At 46.8% G+C, this 19,813-nt stretch overlaps 2 protein-coding genes across 13 annotated transcripts in view; one reads left to right on the top strand and one right to left on the bottom strand.

Moving 5' to 3' along the window:
• Positions 1-8,061, top strand: part of Mprip (myosin phosphatase Rho interacting protein) — a 124,709-nt gene extending 116,648 nt beyond the window's left edge. For all 11 annotated transcript variants that reach the window (XM_076936734.1, XM_076936736.1, XM_034504916.2 and 8 more), the window contains one exon: positions 2,828-8,061. In XM_076936734.1, coding sequence (XP_076792849.1) covers positions 2,828-2,899 — 72 coding nt within the window. In that variant the 3' untranslated portion in view covers positions 2,900-8,061. The remainder of the gene's footprint in view (positions 1-2,827) is intronic.
• A 1,935-nt stretch (positions 8,062-9,996) lies between these two features.
• On the bottom strand, positions 9,997-15,372 carry Pld6 (phospholipase D family member 6). Of its 2 annotated transcripts, none has more exons than XM_034504910.2 (2): positions 14,802-15,369; positions 9,997-12,814 (listed from the first exon to the last, which is right to left on the bottom strand). In XM_034504910.2, exons 1-2 carry the CDS (start codon positions 15,253-15,255, stop codon positions 12,567-12,569), a joined length of 702 nt encoding a protein of 233 aa, XP_034360801.2. In that variant the 5' UTR covers positions 15,256-15,369; the 3' UTR covers positions 9,997-12,566. The 2 variants fall into 2 exon arrangements, with proteins under 2 accessions (XP_034360801.2, XP_034360802.2); XM_034504911.2 differs by having other exon boundaries at positions 12,639-12,814; positions 14,806-15,372.
• Positions 15,373-19,813: the final 4,441 nt, after the last annotated feature.

Below are 19,813 nucleotides of genomic sequence, written 5' to 3'. Positions count from 1 at the left end.
TCTCTTCATCCTTCTCCAACAACCATACACAGTCTACATGAGATCTCAATAACTGTCCTGGAAGTTGGCACTCTAACCTCTTCACAGAGCTGAGCCTGCCCAGGGCCTCCTCAGCTTGATGGGTGGGCACAAGCCAGCATGCATACTGGGTGACTTGCACAACACTGAGCTCCTGTCTCCTCTCTTGGAAACAAATTGCACAAAGATAGCAGATACCCACTGTGTCTGGCAAGCACTTTGCTCTCATGAAAGACCTCATCCATCCAGTTGGTAACAAGCTGTTTCAGGAAGACCCCTGCAGATAAAACAGACCCCAATTGTGCTGTTCTGTGTGGAACTGATCAATACTACATGGGTAGAGTCTGAGAAATTATTTTGTTCCTAAGGGCCTGGCAACCATATACATAGGGCTAAATATGACCTGCTTTTGTTTTTTATGTAATACAAAAGTCTGTCTCTCCCATAGAAGGTAGTAGAGTTGGCTGTGTGCTGGGATGCTGTGCCCCAAGTATATGTGTTGACCTTCTCTATGCAGTGATAACAGCTCAAGGACTCTGGCCTGGTTGTCCCCACTGGCAGTTAAGGACCCAGGCGTGCCAGTTCCTGCTATACATGAGCCTCCCTACCTTCCAGCAAGACAGAAGCCAGCAAAGGCAATCAGCTTGAGACAAAGTAGCCTTAGGGAAGAGTATTGAGAAAGCCCAAGGTTTTTTTCCTCTCGTTCTGAACTTATATGCAAATGTGGTTTAAGCATATTGGAGACTACTTTCTGCAATATGCTGAGTTTAACCTAAGGTTAACCTCAGCTCTTGCCCAGAACCCCTCAGAAAGCACAGTGGTCACTATGAACAAGTGAGACTTTGGGGTTAGAATGAGAAAGAACATCCAGGGATGGGCACCATGAGGAAGATAATGTAGTGAGGTGTGAACTTGTGGGGATACTGAACACAGGGCTCAGTAACAAGGGACTGAGTGGTGGTAATGCTAGGAACAAGGAGTCTCCATTCTAGCTAGATCCCTGTGGCAAAGACAGCCTTGAGAACCCTTGAGAGCTGCTGTAATCAGCTGGGTCACTAGTCACACAATGCCAGGGCAGCTCTGTGCTCATGGAGTCACTAGAGCCATAGTAGGTGGGAAAGGCCATTCTCAGAGGAAGCAGGAGGGCAGAAACCTAGAGCTGTTTCTCACATGATTTGTCAGGATTTGCATGGGGACCCAGTTCCATTGTTGTGCTTTGTATCCAACCTCAGCATGCGCACATGCGCACATGTGCACGCGCACACACACAAAGTGGGGCCCAAGGTGGCAGTGCACTTGGAGCTTCCCATAAGCCCTGTTAAGAGAGAGACTGAAACCTGTGCTGTGTCATGACTGGGACCTCCATCAGATGCTGTTTCATCTCCTGTCATGGTCAGTTTGCATAGCAGCAGCATGGCCTCTTTTGAGATCCAGAGCAAAGAAAGGATTCTCCTCAGTGTTGTCATGGGATGGGTGTGGGATGCTGAGCCCTAAGGGTGACAGGCTGTACCTGAGGCCAGACACCTCAGAGAAATGACACTTCTCAGGGGTACGGGACAGTGGGTCTTGAATGTTCTCTTCCCCTTACACCCTTGAATGTCTTGAATGGTAGTGAGTATAGTGACTAGGCTCACATCTTCTCTAGGCATCAGTTGCCATGTAGGGCCACTGTGGCCATTCAGAGCCTGCTTCTGTCACATGAGGGTTTTCCTCCAGCACATGGAGCCCAGTCCTAGAGCACATTCTGTCCAAAGGAGTCTCCAGACAACATGATAGTAAGTCCTCAGCTAGAACAGAACATTTATGGCAATGCCCATATCCCCATTCTCCTGGGGGATAAGTTGGTTTGGCCAGTTGCTGAGTGGTAAGCCAAAAGGCCTATGTAACATCTTTTGGGAGTCTGGCTGACATGGAACTACCTGAACTCAGGAGGAGGTGAGACTTAAAGATACCTTGAAGTAGGTGTGGATGTCATTGTTCACACATAATCTTTCAGTAAAAAAGACAACTATGAGAACCTAACTCAAAAAACAAAGTCTGGGAATCTGGTGGTAAGGACACCAACCACAGCCCAGTTCGTTCTTCATACCCTGCAGGAAGCTGGGGCTCAACCTCAAGAAGCACCCTGACTGCCCCTTTCCTAGTATAACCTACATTTATGGTGAGGCTGAACCTGACACCAAGGCTGATTGCCAAAAAGAGTCAATGCTGACCTGGGCATGCTAAAATATGTTGATTGCCAGTTCTCTAGCTGGAGTTTGTTTTTTTTTTTTTTTTTTTCCCCAGAAAAGAAAGCTTTGGGGAAGAGGAAAGATATTTAAGGGAGATGTGGTAAATATTCTGTTCCCCAGTTAAAAATGTCCTTTACCTTAAGAAATAACACCAAGATCACAGGAGTAAGTCCCAGTGTGCGTGTGTGTGTTGACAGCTCTATCTGGTGGTCTGTCAGGGATGCCTCTTGTCTTCAGGAGATCAGTTCATGAAGACAAAAGAATGAGATGTGCATGATAAGTGCCCAGGTTTCCAGTTCTCCACCCAAGTGTTTCGTGGTTTTGCCTGAAGAACCAGCCCTAGAATTGAGCTATGAGACATCATCTTGTTTCTCTTTATTTTTTTTCCCCTTTCTCACCTAAGTAAATTTCTACAGGAGAAAGCAAACTCCAGTAACACTACTTCTCAAGGGATTTTCTCAGGGCCTTCGCCCTCGCATGCCCACTAATCTCAGGATCCCTCACCTGCACCTGCTACTGAAGCCCGCTACACTGCTGCACCAACATCTAACTGCTTCTTCCTCCTCTGTCTCCACCAGAGTCTGAAGGAAGGCCTGACGGTGCAGGAGCGCTTGAAGCTCTTTGAATCCAGGGACTTGAAGAAAGATTAGCCGCATCCATTCCACTGACATCCTTCCCAGCTGGTGGCAGCACAAGCCAAGTGTGGCTTTCATCTCCATCTGTGCTTTCTCATTGTTGCTGTCATTAACTGTGGGTATGGATGCATGAGAGACTGCTGTGGGGTGTTTGCTCCATTCCCTCCTTGTTAATTCCAACTTCCTGTTGTCTTTATCACAGCTTTTTTTCCCCATGGTATTCTCAGATTAGTCACGCGCAAGCAGTAGAGTGGGGAGGTTTCCCCACTGATACCTGAGCAGCCCCCTTGTCCTCCCAGCACACTCACTGTCAGTATTAAGGCACAGCAGCCTGTTAATAAGCTAGCCCTGCCTCAGAGTGCACATGTGGGGACCTGCCAGTGGCTCTGCTCTGCCGCACACAGTGGAGCACCACCCTTGGTCAGAACAGAGCCACCAAACGTTCTAGGCTGGCCTTGTTTCTGAAGGGCCTAGGATAGTGTCCAGCATGGCCCACTTCCTTTTGATGTGGGAGGAGGACAGCATTTTGTATTTGGCCCACTAATGCAGCTTAGAACCATACCCAGATAATCCTGGCAAATCTTTCACAACCTGGAAAATGTTGAAAGCAACCATTCCTATTTTGGTTTTTTATTAAATCTTGCACAAAAGCCCCGACCCTCTCATTCCTTCCTCCGCTCGTGCCTCCCTTGCTGTCCTGATCCTGGTCTTCTGGTGGCCGAGAAGAGTGACCTGCAGCCTGAAGCTTCAGCCTTGTCAGGGGTGATGGAGCCTTCTCAAGGTCATCTAGAGGGAACATGGCTGGTTTTAATCTGTCTGAAAAGAAGCTGTCATATTGCTTGGGGAAGGATGAGGAGCAGACGCTGTGTGAGATAGACTATCAGGACTAGTGAAAAAAGCAGCATTTGCTCAGGACTGATTTGTCTGGGCTCTGGAAGGTTCCCTTGAATTGTCTGCTTCTCAGGGAGCCATTGACAGGGAGCCTGTGCTAACTTTGCTTTTTTAGCTGCTGAACCAGTACCTTTCTAACTACCCAAAGCATTTTACAGCATTTACTTGAAAAAGAAAAAAGAAAAAAAAAAACACTTTTATTTCTATTCTCATAAGAAAGCATTCATACTGTAAGATATGCAGCACACAAAAGAAGCCCCGTGTCAAACGCGAGAGTGGCCTCACAACTAGATTCACGTCCTGGCTTGTTAGTGTTAAGTGGGTCAGATGGTCTCTGAGTATACAAATTCAACTCGTGAGTCCCCGAATGGTTCTACATGAGTTGATGTTCAAGGTCATTCACAATGTCTAGCTGGCCTACTGATAGACAGGCAGGTCAAAACTTCAAGATAATGGATTTGTGACATACCAAAGTGTTCCACTGACCAGACAAGCCCTGAGCCTCTGTTTTTACAAGATTTTAAGTTGTACACTGGCACATGCTCAGTGACCATTTATGTTTTCAGCATGATGGGCAAGTCAGATCTGTTAAGATGAGCAGCTGTTGAAACTGAGCTTTGAGCTCAGAGTGGGCTGGCCTTCAGGAGCTGTAGTCCTGGGGTGAGGACTCCTGTTCTCTCTGATTCGGTTTCTTTGCAGCTGTCCTGCTGCCCTTGGGACCCTCTGGCCCCACTGCAATTATCTTCCTGCCTTGTGGTTCCTGGAATGCTACAAAGAGCCTGCCGAAGAAGCCTACCATTCAAAAGGACATTTGATCTTTTGCTGTTCACCTCAGAATCCTAGGATATGAACTTTGCTAAAAATACAAGTACCTGGGCGTCAGAAGCAAGGGCTAGGAGACAGGCATGCTACACTTAATCTGTCACTCAAGGCTCCTACTGCAGGCTCATTTTTGCCGTGATATAGCATACCACACTGCTCCAGAGCTTGGTTTCATGTGTATTTGATATGTTAGCCAAATGCTGAACTGGTACAGGACAGAGATTCCTGGATCATCTCCCACTGTCCAAGCCAGTCTGAACAGTAACATGTGGGTCAGGGTACATCTTGAGTTTCTTGGTGGTGACACTTCTGGCCTCTGGCAAAAGTGAACCAAACAAGCAGCTGGTCTTCCTGAGTCCCTGATGGCCATGCAGGCCCACTGGAGCAATTTACTTTGGACTGACACATGTCCTCTGTCCATTCCCTCACTCCTTGAGCCAGGTTCACTTTTGCCTGACCTCCCAACAGACTTCCCATTCCCTGGAAAGAGGCTGAAGCTGATATATTCAGAGAAGAGATATCCAATGTGCAGGTGGAGTTGGTCCGGGCATATGTAGAAGAGGATGCTTGGCTGAGGATGGTAGTATAGATCAAGAAGTCACAGGCTGCTCCCAATCCAGTCAGCCAGTGGCGTGCTTTCTTTCCCCACTTGATGGTAGGAGCAGAATTTTATTTTCCCATAAATACACATTTGTGGTCTGCCAGCATCTACAAGCAAACTGCCATTACAGGGAACATACCTGACTGCATTCGACAGCAAATGTAAACATGCTAATTACATCATGCCCATGTGCCTAGCACCAGAGCAAACAACACATCTGTCACACGGGGCTACTAGCTGCACCTTTTCCAGTATGGAAGTAGAGAATCACCAGAGGGAAGAATGCTGGGAATGTGTGGATTCACTGAGTGAAAGCAAAGGTCAGGGTTGACCTCCACTGGATCCAGCAGAACACTGAGCTGGGTGCAGTGGTTTATGTCTATACTGCTACCACTCGAGGCTCCAAAGTACCAGGTCAGTCTAGATTATATAGCAAGATGGTGTCAAAATACAGGTGAACTAAGGGGAGATCGATCGATCGATCGATCGATCTATCTGTATCTATCTATCTAGAGAGAGAGAGAGAAAGAGAGATCTGGGGTTCAACTACAGCACTACAGAGAGCACACTTGTGGTCTTTGGAACATTTGTCCAAAAAGAGCCCAAGGGATTTGACTAGGAAACAAACTGGGTGTGAAAAGATATTTGATGGAATGTGTAGTACTGTTAACTTCCCTATAGGGGGAGATGGTGCACTGACTTCTTTCTACCCTGGAACTGCAGAAAACTAAGCATACTCCTCACTGCTGACACCTAGCTGGTGCTGAGGGAAGTAGCTGGATAGCACACAGCCTATACTGTTTTATGTGAACCTGGGCAGTAGCTCAGATTCCTGCAGGCCTGTCCCACACCAAAGTGGTCTTTCTCCTGACCTCCAACTATGCCCTGGCTCTCAAAGACAAGCTGGATAGGCACCCAGAGGCCCTGTGCAGCCTTCCCACTCATGCCATACTCCATGTCAGTACCCAATACAAGCTGCACACCAAAGTCTGCTGGCAGCTACAGGTACAAACAGTTCCCAGATGCATAGTAACACCCAAACCCCAGACTCTGATGGTGGAGGAACAGTAATTACCTCTCAGCTGATTGTCCTGTACATGCTACACAGGAGGGTTAGCTGTTCTTGCTATGCTGTAAAGATGGCATCACCTAGTATGTTACTTAGAGACTATCAGTGTAGGGGTTCAAAGCCTGTCTCACAGGAACTCCCAACATACCACAGGATAGCCTGTGGCCTGCACTTCACTTGCTCAGCCTTTTCTGTATATCAGAGCAAGTAATGTTAAGTATTTCTAAGATATGGCACAGGGATTTTTGTGCAAAGTTATGGAAAGGTAGCATCCAGTGCAAATCCCTCTTAAATATCAAGACCATTAGTTAGCTAGGCGTGGTAGCTCACACATTTAATTAGCACTTGGGAAGCAGAGGCAGGTTAAGTTCAAAACCAACCTGGTCTACATAGAGAGTTCTACAAGAACCAGGGTTACACAGCAAAACCCTGTCTAAAAACAACAAAAACCGACTATATTAATAAGTAACATCTTTGAACGTTTTGGTTACTCAACAGACTTCAGAGGCTTTACCCACACTCCTGGCAAGCCCTGATTCTTGTTTAAAGTATTCTGTGAGACTTGCATGGAGCCACTCATGGAAAACCAGTAATAGGAGGGACTTCGGCACCCTGCCCTCAGGTTTCTCAGGGTGTTTTTGTTAGAACTGGCTGGGAGCATAGGCTGCTTCAGGCCCAAGTGCCTAGTTCTGACAACTGCAGGGCTGGACTTGTATACAAAACAGCCCAGCTACCCCTATCTCTAGCTGCCTTGACTATATAGCATGAGACTCCAGGTAGCTCCATGGCTGTATTTCTGTACTGGTAAGGAGCTAGCCCATCAGTAGAGCTAAAAATGGGACAGTCCAAAACTGAAGGACTTGAGGACCTCTCCAGTTTCCCATGGGTCACAGGTCAGCCTGGAGCAGCTTCCATTGTTAGGGAGGACTCCATAGCCAGCATTTGCCATAAAGAGAGGCACCACTGTTAAGAATCCTAGCCAACACAGCCCACTCCAACTTGTCACAGTCGACATGCCATTGGCTCATCTCTCCTTTAGAAGTCAAACCACACATCTATTTTTATTTTAGCAAGGTAGATTGTAAAGAACACTAAATCCACTATTATATTTTGTTTCTGTCACAAACTTGGATTTAAATGGATTTTAAATAATTTTAAGATTCACCTTCGGTATTAATGCTTTAATGCCAGGATCCAAAACCAGTTCTTTGGTTACTAACCGATGTGGCTTTCTGTAGGTATGCTGTATAGAATATTAAGAACCCCAGTCACAGTGGCTCCTTGACAATCAGAACTCCAGGTGACCTTCCATTACTGCTGCTTGACTGGGGGTGGGGTGCGTGTTTGTGAACAGGGTGCCTGGCAGGGCCTCTTCACTACATCTCAACAGAAACAGGCTTGTACCATCTCACCTGCTATTTAGGTATTTTGTTCTAATACAATCAATCCAGTTGCCAGACTAAAAATTACACATGGAAGAAAATGGAGCCTCTGAGCCAGAGAGCCTTCAAGCACAGCTTCTCAGAGCCAGTTTAGGCCTCCAGGTGTATGCACAGTGTGTGGCTTCCTGCAGATCAAGTGTCCCCCAACTCATTCAAGATTTTATGGTTCAGTGTAAGGCATTTCCTACAAAGTTTGTGATCAGGTTCACTACAATTGAAATGTTAATTTGTAGAAGTATTTATTCCTTTGTGTGACAAGCTAGAGTCCTTGGCTATAGCTGACCATTTTTATTGTGTAAATACTGCTTGGTTTTACATGAACTGTATCATAATAAACTATTTTTGCATTGCCCTCTGCATGCATATGGCTGCTGACTCTGCCAGTCAAAGAGCAGAACCTAAAGTCCTGAGTCGTAAGTGTACTAGAGACTAGAATGGGCTGGATATAACCTGCTGCTTTTCTCTTTACAATGTTCCCCTGAGTTCTTGTTTTCAGGATATTTACATTAGATTTCACATTAAAAGAGATTTTACATTTTCACATATAAGCCATAATATTTTATGTCTAAAGTCTATGGTACTTTTGGTATAGAAACTTCAGGGGTTAAAGGAATAGTAAAAAATTCTGATGGGGATTCCTTCAATAATCAAGATACTATAACTCTTCATCGTAGCTCTCCTGTGTTTTTATTTTGTGGTGCTGGAGCTGGAGCCCAGGGTCTCAAGCATGCTAGGCAGTGCCTCTACAACATGAGCCCTCAAGTTACAGCTCACACTGGCCTCCTTAGCTTTAGTTCATGGAGTACCAGTGTGCACCACTCTAGCTGGCCTGTCCTTCACAGATTTACCTGTGATTATAATTCTGTCTCATTTTTTGTTTTGTTTCAAAGCATCATGACCTAAAATAGACAACCCAAATAACAAACCAGTGCTCTCCAATTGAGGTAAATCCTTGATGGCTCTATTTCATTGTTTGTTCATTAAGTTCAGAATAAACTAGGCAGACATAATGGCTGCCAACCTAGTGAGTCCAGCCCATGAGAGGCTGAGGTGAGAGGTTTCAGTTTGAGGACAGCCTGGGTTACACAGCAAGACCCTGTCTATCCCCATAGCAACCCCACCCCCCCAAAAAAGGTAAGATAATAACTGGGTTTCTCAATAGTCACAAACCTTATAATAAAAGTATGTGGAGCTGACTGGAAATACATAAGTTGTTTCTACTAATTAGAAATCAACGTAAGTAGTTTATAAAACAGCAAATCAAAGATGTAAAACGACAAAAGAATAAATACTTTTTAGTATGTTATTGCAGTCGTTTAGGGACTTTTCAGTAGCTTTTTGTCCATTAGAAACTATTATAAACAAATGTACATAAAAAAGAAAAGCTTGGGGAACTGAATTGATATGATCTGTAGTTTTAGCACATTTTCTTTTCTTTTTTAGAAGAAAGGTGGGAGGAGGGAAGAGATCTGCCGAAACATGTGGGATAGGAGGAGAGGGAGGGAGAAAGGGGTCAGAAAGAAAAAGGTCAGAGAGAGCAAAGGGCCAGAGACTGTTTTAGCACATTTTCTTGAAAGCTATGAGTTCAATTTAAAATTAGTTGGCAAGCCAAACAGTAGTAGTCTTTTATGATTAAAATTGTTTCAAAAAATTGTTAAAAAAAATCAAAAACCATGAAAAGAATCACCCTTCACACCCTGCTTATCACAGTAATGAAAGACTGCCATTTCCATTCAGTATGGTAAGAGGATCTAACCAACACTGTTCAGCAAGAGAGAGGCACTGACTGAAAGGAAATAAATAAAACTCTTCCTTTTAAATGAGGTCTGCTTGGTGTTTGTGTTAGGTAGGCAGCCAGAACGCCAGAAACCCAGGAGGAACAGATGAGGTACACATTAACACCTCAAAGGGGAGTCTGCCCTGCTCCCTCAGAATCCCTCAGTACCTGTGGCTCCTCCAGCTCTTCTCACGCTGCCCCTCACCCCAAAATCGCCCTTCCTGAGCAGGTTTTCCACATTTTGCTTCCCAAAACCTGATCCTTAGCCATTTTGGCTACATGGATCTTTGGCCTCTGCCTACCACCTGTCTTGGTCAAGAGCTCCTCTCTCGCTCGCTCTCCTCTGGCTTGCTCTCCTCTCGTGGTCCTGTTTAGTCCGCAGGCCATTCTCAGCCTGGTTCTCCTTCTCCACCTGAGGCATGTCCTCCTCTTTTTCTTCACTTTTTTCTTTATTCTTTCTTTCTTTCTTTTTTTTTTTTTTTTTGGGGGGGGGGGGGGTTCAAGACAGGGTTTCTCTGTGTAGCCCTGGTTGTCCTGGAACTCACTCTGTAGACCAGGCTGGCCTCGAATTCAGAAATCGGCCTGCCTCTGCCTCCCAAGTGCTGGGATTAAAGGCGTGCGCCACCACTGCCCGGCTTTTCTTCACTTTTTCATTCAGTTAGCACTACTAAGTTTAGCAAGTTAGGCTACAAGGCTCAGTTGTATTTCTGCACAGTAGTTTTGAAGACTGAAATAAATTAAGTCCATTCACAGTAACATGAGTAATAAAAAATACTCGAAACTATAAACACTGCTGTGAGATACTCCAGCCACGTGAACAAAAATCAAACCAGATGGGAAATACTTAGGACCACCAACACCAAGATTAAAAGATCAAAAATATTTCAAAAGACAGAAAGGGAAAGCAAAACAAAAAAACTTTAAAACACCAGAAGGACCTAGTTCTGTAGAATACTTAAAAGAAAATGCAAGTAAGTATAGAATTGTGTACTGAACAGCTATGGGCACTACTGGGAAATCAGACCCAAAGAGAGGAAAGGAGGAAAGATCCAGTCCCCACTAAGACTGAGCGCTGGTGACTCGGACCTCCAGCTTTGACTTCAATCCATCCAGCCCAGCTAGAAGTCATCTCTTATCTTCCTAAGGTGTTTTCCTTTCACTCTTGTGATTCCAAGAACACTGCTGCTGCTTTATGGATGTACATGCCTCATCTCTTCAATGTTTCCTTGCCTTTGGATCTCTTTAACTGCCCAATCAATTTTTGAGTAAACAACAAAAAACCTACAAGCATCAGGAAATTAAAGATAAAGCCAGATATATATGCCCAAGGATCAGAAAATTCAAGATGGCAGCCCCACTTGATCTATAGATTCAACCAGTGATGATTGACAAATTGATGTTCACATGGGATATAAGAGGCTAAGGATGTGTTGGAAACAGAGGGTTTGTGTTGCCAATTCTCAAAAGAACACATCTAGGCTGCTGCTGGCATTACCACAGTGAGATAATGCAGAGCCCAGACATAGACCATTAAAATTTATGGTCAGGTGATTTTCAACAAAGGTTTTTGTTAGGGAAAATCATCTTACTGTTGCTGAGACACGTGGAATGGATGTCCACGTGTACTGTGCCCACCTCAGAGCTCTCAAAAGTGGCTGTGGTGTGCACACTATGCCCAGTGCTTATTAAGTGAAGGGCGGGAGGGTAAGGTCAATCTTACAGCCATAATGAGTTTGAGACCAGCCTGGTCTACACAGTGAGAGGATCTTACACAACGAAAGATAAATAGATGAAGTGATGTTACTTCATAAGTCTTCACACATTTCTATAGATAACAAAGCTACTCTACTAAGAATAACCATATTTGAATGCAGCAGGCTAAGGTAGACATGTAGCAGTTCAGACTCGAAAATATTTATTCAAATATGCCAGAAGGTAAGGGTCCTCAACGACACTGTCAACTCAAAGGACACTTTGTGATCTTATACACACACACACACACACACACATACACACTCCTTCCAGAGTACACACTTAAGAATCCACAGGCTCCAAAAGGGTAGGCACTTATCCAACATAACTAATTCTGAGTATATTATACTTTACAGTTTCTGTTAAATCTTTTGGAAAAATCAACATCAAGTCTACTTATCTAACACTAAGTAAAAGGAACAATAAAAAGTGTGAAAACCGCTGGGCATGCTGGTGCACGCCTTTAATCCCAGTGCATGAGGCAGACCCCTGCAGATCTTTGTGAAATGAAGACCAGCCTGGTCTACATAATGGGTTCCAGGTCAGCCAGGGCTACACAGTGAGACCCTCCCCACCTCCACCTCCTCCCCCTCAAAAACTTTTTTTTTTTAATGAGAAAACATACATTGTGCGGTATCTGCTGTTAAGCTAAAGGACACTTCACTCAAGACAGACCAAGGAGCCACATGACGCTTGTCATGCACACAAGCAGGAACAATGATAAACTAGCTCATGTCACTTGACCTACTTGCATACAAAAAATAATTTGAAACACGTCACAGATGGATGTGAGAAGCTGTTCCTCCGACTCCTGTAAATGCCCACCAGGTAACAGCCTGGGCAATCTGCTTACCTCCAATATTCCCTTTGTCGTCAACTTCTGATCCATTACTGAGTAAAAAGCCATGAGTAAATCCACTGAGTCCACCACAGGTGCTAGAGGCGAGGTCACTCCTAAGTCCACAGTATTGCTCTAAATGTGAGGGGCGTGGAAAAGCAAAGCCTGGACACAGCTACAGGCATGGCCAACTGGTAGTGCTACCAGTATCTACTCACTGCAGGGAGACAATCCCAGTTGCTGAAGGTCAGCATACTATGAGGCATGTCTAATGATGCCCAAAAGCCACTGGGCCCAGAAGAGGATGCTGCCTATCTAGGCAACTACTAGGACAGCCTACAGCACTGTCCAGCACTGTCACCTCCTTCCTAACTTCTGGTGGGGATGCACGCACAGGAAGACTGTCAGCTGCCCCCAGCTGCCAGGAAAGGCTCATGCAGAGCAGGAAGAACATCGCAACAAGTTGGAAGACTGAGCAAGGCAAAGCAGGTCAGTGCCCTCGTTGCTTTTGGGGGAAAAAGCTGTACTTGGTGGGGTCAAATTCTTCCCAGATGCGCTCAAACTCCTCCAGGAACAGCCGTACATACTCGGTGTCCTCCATAATCAGAACATTCTCACGGTTGTTCTGGATGGCCTGTGTGGTCCAATTGAGGGAGCCGGTGATGAGCACCTTCTTGTCGACGATGGCAAACTTATGGTGCATGTAGCCTAGGTCCTGGTCATGCCGTACCTGTATACCTGTGGAGCCAAGGCAGCCTTTATTTCACCCACCCAGGTACAGCTATCCCCCAAGCTTGCTGATACCCTGTGTTGGAGACAAGGACACCCAGGGGCTGTCCCAGGGTGGTACTGAGATTACAGAGAGAATCTGAGTCTGTCATCCAGGTCAGCACACAGAAAGCAAGGTCTGGATACCAAACACTCCTCTGGGGACAGCACACTTTTGGGGAACCCATATCAGCCCCACTAAGCCTAAGGTCTAAATACTACCTCAAATCCTGCTGGGGAAGGAGTCAGGTATTTGACATATCCTTGCCTTTCTTGTCACTCACTCACTGGAATGGATATGCTGGAGGACAGAACCTAGACAGAAAAGGATTGCATGGTGGCTTTGGCTGGCTAATTGAACCACCACCTCCCAGGGTGCCTCACTAACTGAAAGCAAAAAAACCTATGCCACGTCCAAACCTGCTGTCCTCACAAAAGTTCTCCTTTCGGCTTCTTCCTTTTGAGGGTAAGTTGTTTGGCAGGGATGCTGCGGTGAAACCCAGGTCCTGCACATGCTAGGTAAGTGATCTGTCTCTCCTTTTCTCCAGCCGCTGTCCCACTCCACCCAGCTCCTGTTGTCACAGCAAAGCCTGGCAGCACCCCCACACACACTACAGTTCACCTTAGGCAACAGGACCTCTTGCTTCAGTCAGACCTCAACAGCTAGTTCCCGACTTGGGCAGTTGCAGTGCCTCTGTACAGCCATCCTAGCCACTCACTTCCTACATGATCTTTGTGAAATCTTCCAGACCTTTCTGATTGATGTGTTTCCTCACAAATACCTGGTTGTATCAAATACTAGCACATGGTGCACTTGATGGAATACTCTGGAACTCAGCCAGCTGTGGCCAGAACATCAGTGGAAGTTCCATCTGTGATAGCATATTGGTTCTTTCCAAATCTGAGGTTTTATGACTCTCCAAAATCTAAATACAGTGACACCATCCATGCCTGATATCTACTTGTCCACCACCATAATGATGACCTGACTAAAGATCACTTTGTGACCACCAGTAAGAGGGCAGAGGGGTAGCTGTCAGACTGACAGGGCACTTCTGCTTTGCCCACTGAGCTGAGTAGGTGATACATGGCAGGCTGGTGCTGTGGTGCTGTTCCTTTCCCTATGAGCTACCTGGAAGCAGACCTGGTTTCCAAAGGCTACACCATCCCCAGAAGTGGGAAAACAGGCTATGTGTTTTTTAAAAAAAAGCCTCAAGAGCCGTACAAAGCCTGGGCATTTCCCAAGGGCTCCCCCAACTTGCCAGCCACTGTGGGCACAGAGATTAGGCTGGGGGGGAGGGGCAGGCGCTGACTCTTGCATAATGGAGGGATCTAGCAGTCAAAGTTTGTGTTCCTGCAGCCCTAACCACTTGAAGAAAGACAAACAAGGGCCACAGGTTTAGGGAGGATACTGATCACACCTGTTGTCTGGACAGAACTGCAGGCTGGCCAGACATACCTGTAGGCCCAGAAGTGATAGTTGAGAAGCAAGTATTCACCACACTGTAGGGTCCATTTTCTAATGATCTAATGAGAGCCTAGTGGGAAACTCACTAATCAACATTGTCACTCCTACTCCTGTGGTCTCACAGCAGCTAAGAGTTTCTCACTGTTGACTGGGTTCAAACTGACTTAAGTTTTATCCTCCATGCCTTCACTTCTGTCAGCCATTATCAGCCTGGAACAATCATAGAAACTGAGTCTAAACATGCCTCCAAGATCAAGGCCAGAGTCTGGAAACTGTTGGGAATTCCCACACACCTTACTCTCATGGAGAGCACGGACATGGAATATAAAAAAACTAAGAACCTTGGCTCCTTGGCCCGATCATCTCTGCCTGCCTGCCTGCCTGCCTCCACCTTCTCCCCGAAACGCTACCCGCTCTGGACAAAGTCAGCAGGGGCATCAAATAAGTCCTCAGCCCCTCTGCCAGTGTGCACCCTCGGCGGCGGTTTACCTGCCTTGCGCAGCAGGCCGATCTGAGAGCCGTTGAGGGCCATGTAGTCGCAGTCGGTGATGACCCGCACGCGCACCCCGCGCTGATGCAGCAGCTGCACCGCACGCCCCAGCTGCGGGCTAGAGAAGGCAAAGAGGCAGAGCTCCAGGCTGGAGCGGGCGGCCAACAGCGCGCGCAGCAGGCGGCTCAGCGAACTCTCGGTGTGTGGGAGGCTGCACGGGCAGCCCGAGGAGGGCCCGGGGGGCAAGCCTGGGGCCTGCAGTATAGCCTCCGTGCAGGTCACCTGTGAGGGGAAGAAGAGCACCTCGCGCCGTGGCCGCCGCCCAGCCAGCAGCCAACGCATCAGCCACGGCAGTGCCTCTAGGGCGAGCGCGAGACCGGCACCAGCCGCAAACACCAACCGCCAACTCGAGCGCCCCATGGCCGCCACCTCAAAGGTCAGCCGTAGCACCATGCGCTTGCGCGCCCAACACGTGCCAGCCCGCCCCCAACCCCGGGTGTGCCACGCCCCCTTGTGGGACCCGCCCCCAGCCAAGAGCTAAGCGAGCTGTTGCCCACCCCACCCAACCTGGCCGTGAGCGCTTGGGGAACGCGCGCTCATCTGTAGACCAGGCTGGCCTTGGACTCAGAGATCCACCTGCCTCTGCCTTCGAGTGCTGGCATTAAAGGCGTGTACCTTCATTTGACTTCTTTTCCTATGTGTTTCCCTTTAATTTCCTTCCCTTACCTGACTGCTCTAGCTAGAGTTTCAGCATCATATTGAAAAGAAATGGGAATAGTAGAATGCCTTGTCCTGATTTTAATGGGGTTTGCTTTAAGATTTTCTCCAATTACCATGTTGTTTGTGAATGTGTACGGCCTACAGGAAGGAGTTATGCACGGTACTATACCTGGACATTTTGGGATCCTGATGCCCTTGAGTCAACAGGCTAAAAAAGGGAGTAACTGTTAAGACGTGTGATTAATGTGGTTACTAGGGGGAAATCGGACAGCTATATCACCATGCAAGTAAGAGGATATGTGCAGATGAACATTGGCAGAGGGCTAGCTGGCCAGAAAGCAAAGGCAAGGAGAGGAATTTATCCCCTAACTCCAAGGGCATGGTATCAGTAACCAAATGACCTCCCATTAGGAGCTCTTAAGGACATAGGTCCTCCTAAACCAATGGTTCTCACCTAATTAGGGTTCCTAATGCTGGGGTCTCGTGTTGTGGTGACTCCAGACACAGAATTGTTTTGTTGCTCCTTCATAACTATAATTTTTCTACTGTTATGAATCATAAATATTTTCAAAGAGAGGTTTGCCAAAGGGGTCACAATAATGCCACCGTAATGTACTCCCTTGACACAGGCCGTTAATATGTTCGTGGACTGAAACCTCCAAAACTATGGGCATAATAAGACTATAAGTTGGTTACCTCAGGCGTTTGTTACACTGGCAGCTTCCTAAATTGAGTCTTCAGATTGAGAACAGCTGTCCTAAACAGTGCTAGGCTGAGACATGGACTGAGAGGACACAGTCAATGCTATTCTTGGGGAGATATGCACAAACATCTGCTCACCCCAAATTAGGAGCTGACAACAGGCTAAAGTTTGGATACCATCCACTAGATACCACCCAAAGTGAACCAATGAGTTTTACTGGAGTTACTTACAGAAGCAGAAACAGTTCAAAGATGACTGCATCACCAAAGCCCATCCCAACATGGACTCACCGATGATTTCTCAGCTCCAGCTGACCAGCATCAACTGTTAATCACAGCTGATGCTTTAGCTGCAGCTGACCAGAACCACCGATTCTTAAAATAGCAAACAGCCCCTTCAGAGTCAAAAAGGTTTAGAGGGTCTCAACCTTCGCTCTGAGACCTCACCAGCCAGGCCTGGCTGCCTGCCTCGCTTCTCACATCCCTGTCTCTGAGACCTCACCAGCCAGGCCTGGCTGCCTGCCTCGCTTCTCACATCCCTGTCTCTGAGACCTCACCAGCCAGGCCTGGCTGCCTGCCTTGCTTCTCACATCCCTGTCTCCAGGCTCCAGCAGAGCAGTTCGCCAAGCCTCCCACGAGAGTGTCTTTTCTGGCCCAAAGTTCAAAAGTCTGTCCAGAATCCTCCCAAAAACACATGATCTGTTACAGCAGTACCCCGCTATCCTGGTACCAATCCCTGTCCTAGTTAGGGTTACTATTGCTGTGATAAAACATTATGACCAAAGCGACCTTGTGAGGAAAGGGTTCATTTACACTTCCACATTACTGTTCATCATGGGAGGTCAGGACAGGAACTCAAACGGAGCAGGAACATTAAGGCAAGAGCTGAAGCGAGGCCAAGGAGGAGTGCTGCTTACTGGCTTGCTCCTCATGGCTTGCTCGTCTTGCTTTTGTATAGAACCCAGGACCACCTGCCACAGTGAGCTGGGGTCTCCCTAATCAACCACTAATTAAGAAAATGTCTTATGGGCTTGCCTACAGTCGGACCTTACTGAGCCCTTTTCTCAAGGGAGGTTCCTCCTTCTCTGATAACTCTAGCTTGTGTCAAGTTGACATAAAACATGCTACCACATGCACGTTCTGATGGTTGAGTCAATCCTTAAGAATTGTTTTCAAGGGGCAGGTCCACAGTGGTCCGCACTCAGCATCATGTCCTTTGTCCCTAATGATGCAGCAAGTTTTACTTTCTGATGGGAATGCAGAGTGCATTCCCTCCTGTGAGATGAACTCAGAGCTGCCTCAGGTTGCATTCCTCCTTACTAAGAGGCTCAACAGCTGAAACAGCAGATAATCAGAAGCAGACTTTCAGGGGATGTTACATGCTGGAAGACAAGAAGACCTCTTATCCAAAACTTGGAAGACACAGACAGACATCACTTTCCTTTATCCCTCCAGGACCACCCAGGCCAGCATCACTTCCTACTCTGAGCTGGCTGGGGCACCCCCATGTTCCAAGATGGCCCTCTCATACCCATGCCTCTGATACCTTCTTCTAATCTGTAGAGACTGACCTAATTCCTTAAGCTGAGCACCATTAGACAAACAGGTCTTATTCTGTAGCATAGCCTGGTTTAGATGGTCTCAGACTTATAGCAATCCTCTAGCCTTAACCCCAAGAGCTGGCAATTATAGGACTGAGCCATCATGTTCAGCCCTGTTAACAATGGACCACATACACAATGCAAGCCATGTAAGATTCTATTGTCTGAATCCATCTGAGCCTGCAGGTGTACCCTATGAAGCCTCCCTCAGCCCACTGGTACACATGATACACAGTACACACAGCTGCATCTCCTCGATGGAACCAAATTGATTAATACTGTCTGTCTTAGGGTTTTACTGCTGTGACAAATACCATCACCAAAGCAACTCTTATAAGGACAACTGTAGCCACCTGCGGCCACAGATAACTGGGTTCACCTGAAAGGAGGGCTGGGAATCGAAGAAGGGACAGAAGGACGGGAAGACATGAAGCCAAGACAAAGTTCTCTGATCAAGGCTTGAAGTTTAATGTTCTGCTTTCAAATAAAAAGAGGAATCCCTGCCCCCACCACCAGAACCCCTTCTTGAGGGGAATTCATCCTTAATCAGCCAGAGGTGTCTCAAGGCAAGCTCAGCAGGCAGTCTATTCTTCTCAGCTCCTGTAGCAGATTGTAGGCACTAAGATGGGTAACACCTCCTAAGTCCTATTGTTTGGTCTACAAGATCCTTCAGGCCTGCTCAAGGCTGGGGGAAGGGCATAGACAACATTTAATTGGGGCTGCCTTACAGGTTCAGAGGTTCAGTCCATTATCGTCAAGGCAGGAATATAGCAGCATCCAGGCAGGCATGGTGTAGGAGGAGCTGAGAGTTCAACATTTTCATCTAAAGGCTGCTAGCAGAATATTGGCTTCCAGACAGCTAGGGAGAGGGTCTTAAAGCTCAAGCCAACAGTGACACACCTACTCCAACAAGGGCACACCTTCTAATAGTGCCACTCCTTGGGCAGAGCATATGCAAACCATCACATTCCACTCCCTGGTCCCCATAGGCTTGTTCAAATTTATGAGTCTACGAGGGCCATACCTAAACATAGCATAATGCAAAATACATATAGTCCAACTTTAGAGGTGCCCATAGTCTATAGCAGTCTCAACAATGTTAAAAGTCCAAAGTTCAAAGTCTTTTCTGAGATTCATCCAATCACTTAACTGTAATCCCCAAAGCGAGATGGAAAAACAGGTGGGCAAACTCCAAACTCTGCATCTCCACGTCTGATGTCAAAGCGGTCTTCAGATCTCCAACTCCCTTTTCATCTTTGTTGACTGCAACAAACTTCTTTCTCCTGGGCTGGTTCCACTCCCTGTTAGCAACTTTTCTCAGCAGATAGCCCACGGCTCTGGCACCTCGAACATCTTGGGGTCTCCAAGGCAGCTTTAATGTTACAACTTCTCGTTTCAATGTCTGGGATCCACACATGATCTTCTGGGCTCCTGTAAAGGGCTGGCGTCACTTCTCCAGCTCTGCCCTCAGTAGCACTCTAAGTTAGGTTGATCTACTCCACTACCGCTGTTCTTGGTGATCATCCGATGACACTGGCATCTCCAATACACTGGGATCTTCTGCTGCAACTAGGCTTCACCAATAGCCTCTCCTAGGCTCTTTCTTCATGGTGCCAAGCCTCAAATCCTTTGCATGATCCCTTCAGTCCTGGACTGTCAACTGCAACTGAGGCTGAACCTTCACCAGTGGCCTTCCATGTCCTCTCACAGTGCCAGGCCTCAGCTGCTCCTCATGACCCCTTCATGCCTTCAAAACCAGTACCACCTGAGTGACTCTTACACATTATCAAGTCCAGCTGCAGCAAGAGGTACAACCTTGGCTATCTCTGGAACACAGCTTCTTTTGTATTCTCAGAAAACACTTCCCAGGAGATTTCACCTCAGTGAAGCTGGTCTCTTCTTAATAACCACTAATTCCTTAGCTCCAGCTAACCAGCATCAGTTGTTCCAGTAGTCCCTTCTATTCTTAATTCTAAAGCCAGAGCTAC

The sequence above is a fragment of the Arvicanthis niloticus genome, chromosome 6, assembly GCF_011762505.2.
Source record: "Arvicanthis niloticus isolate mArvNil1 chromosome 6, mArvNil1.pat.X, whole genome shotgun sequence".
NCBI lineage: Eukaryota > Metazoa > Chordata > Mammalia > Rodentia > Muridae > Arvicanthis > Arvicanthis niloticus.
Note: the sequence above shows the minus strand (reverse complement) of the source record. Positions and strands in the feature narration are given on the sequence as shown.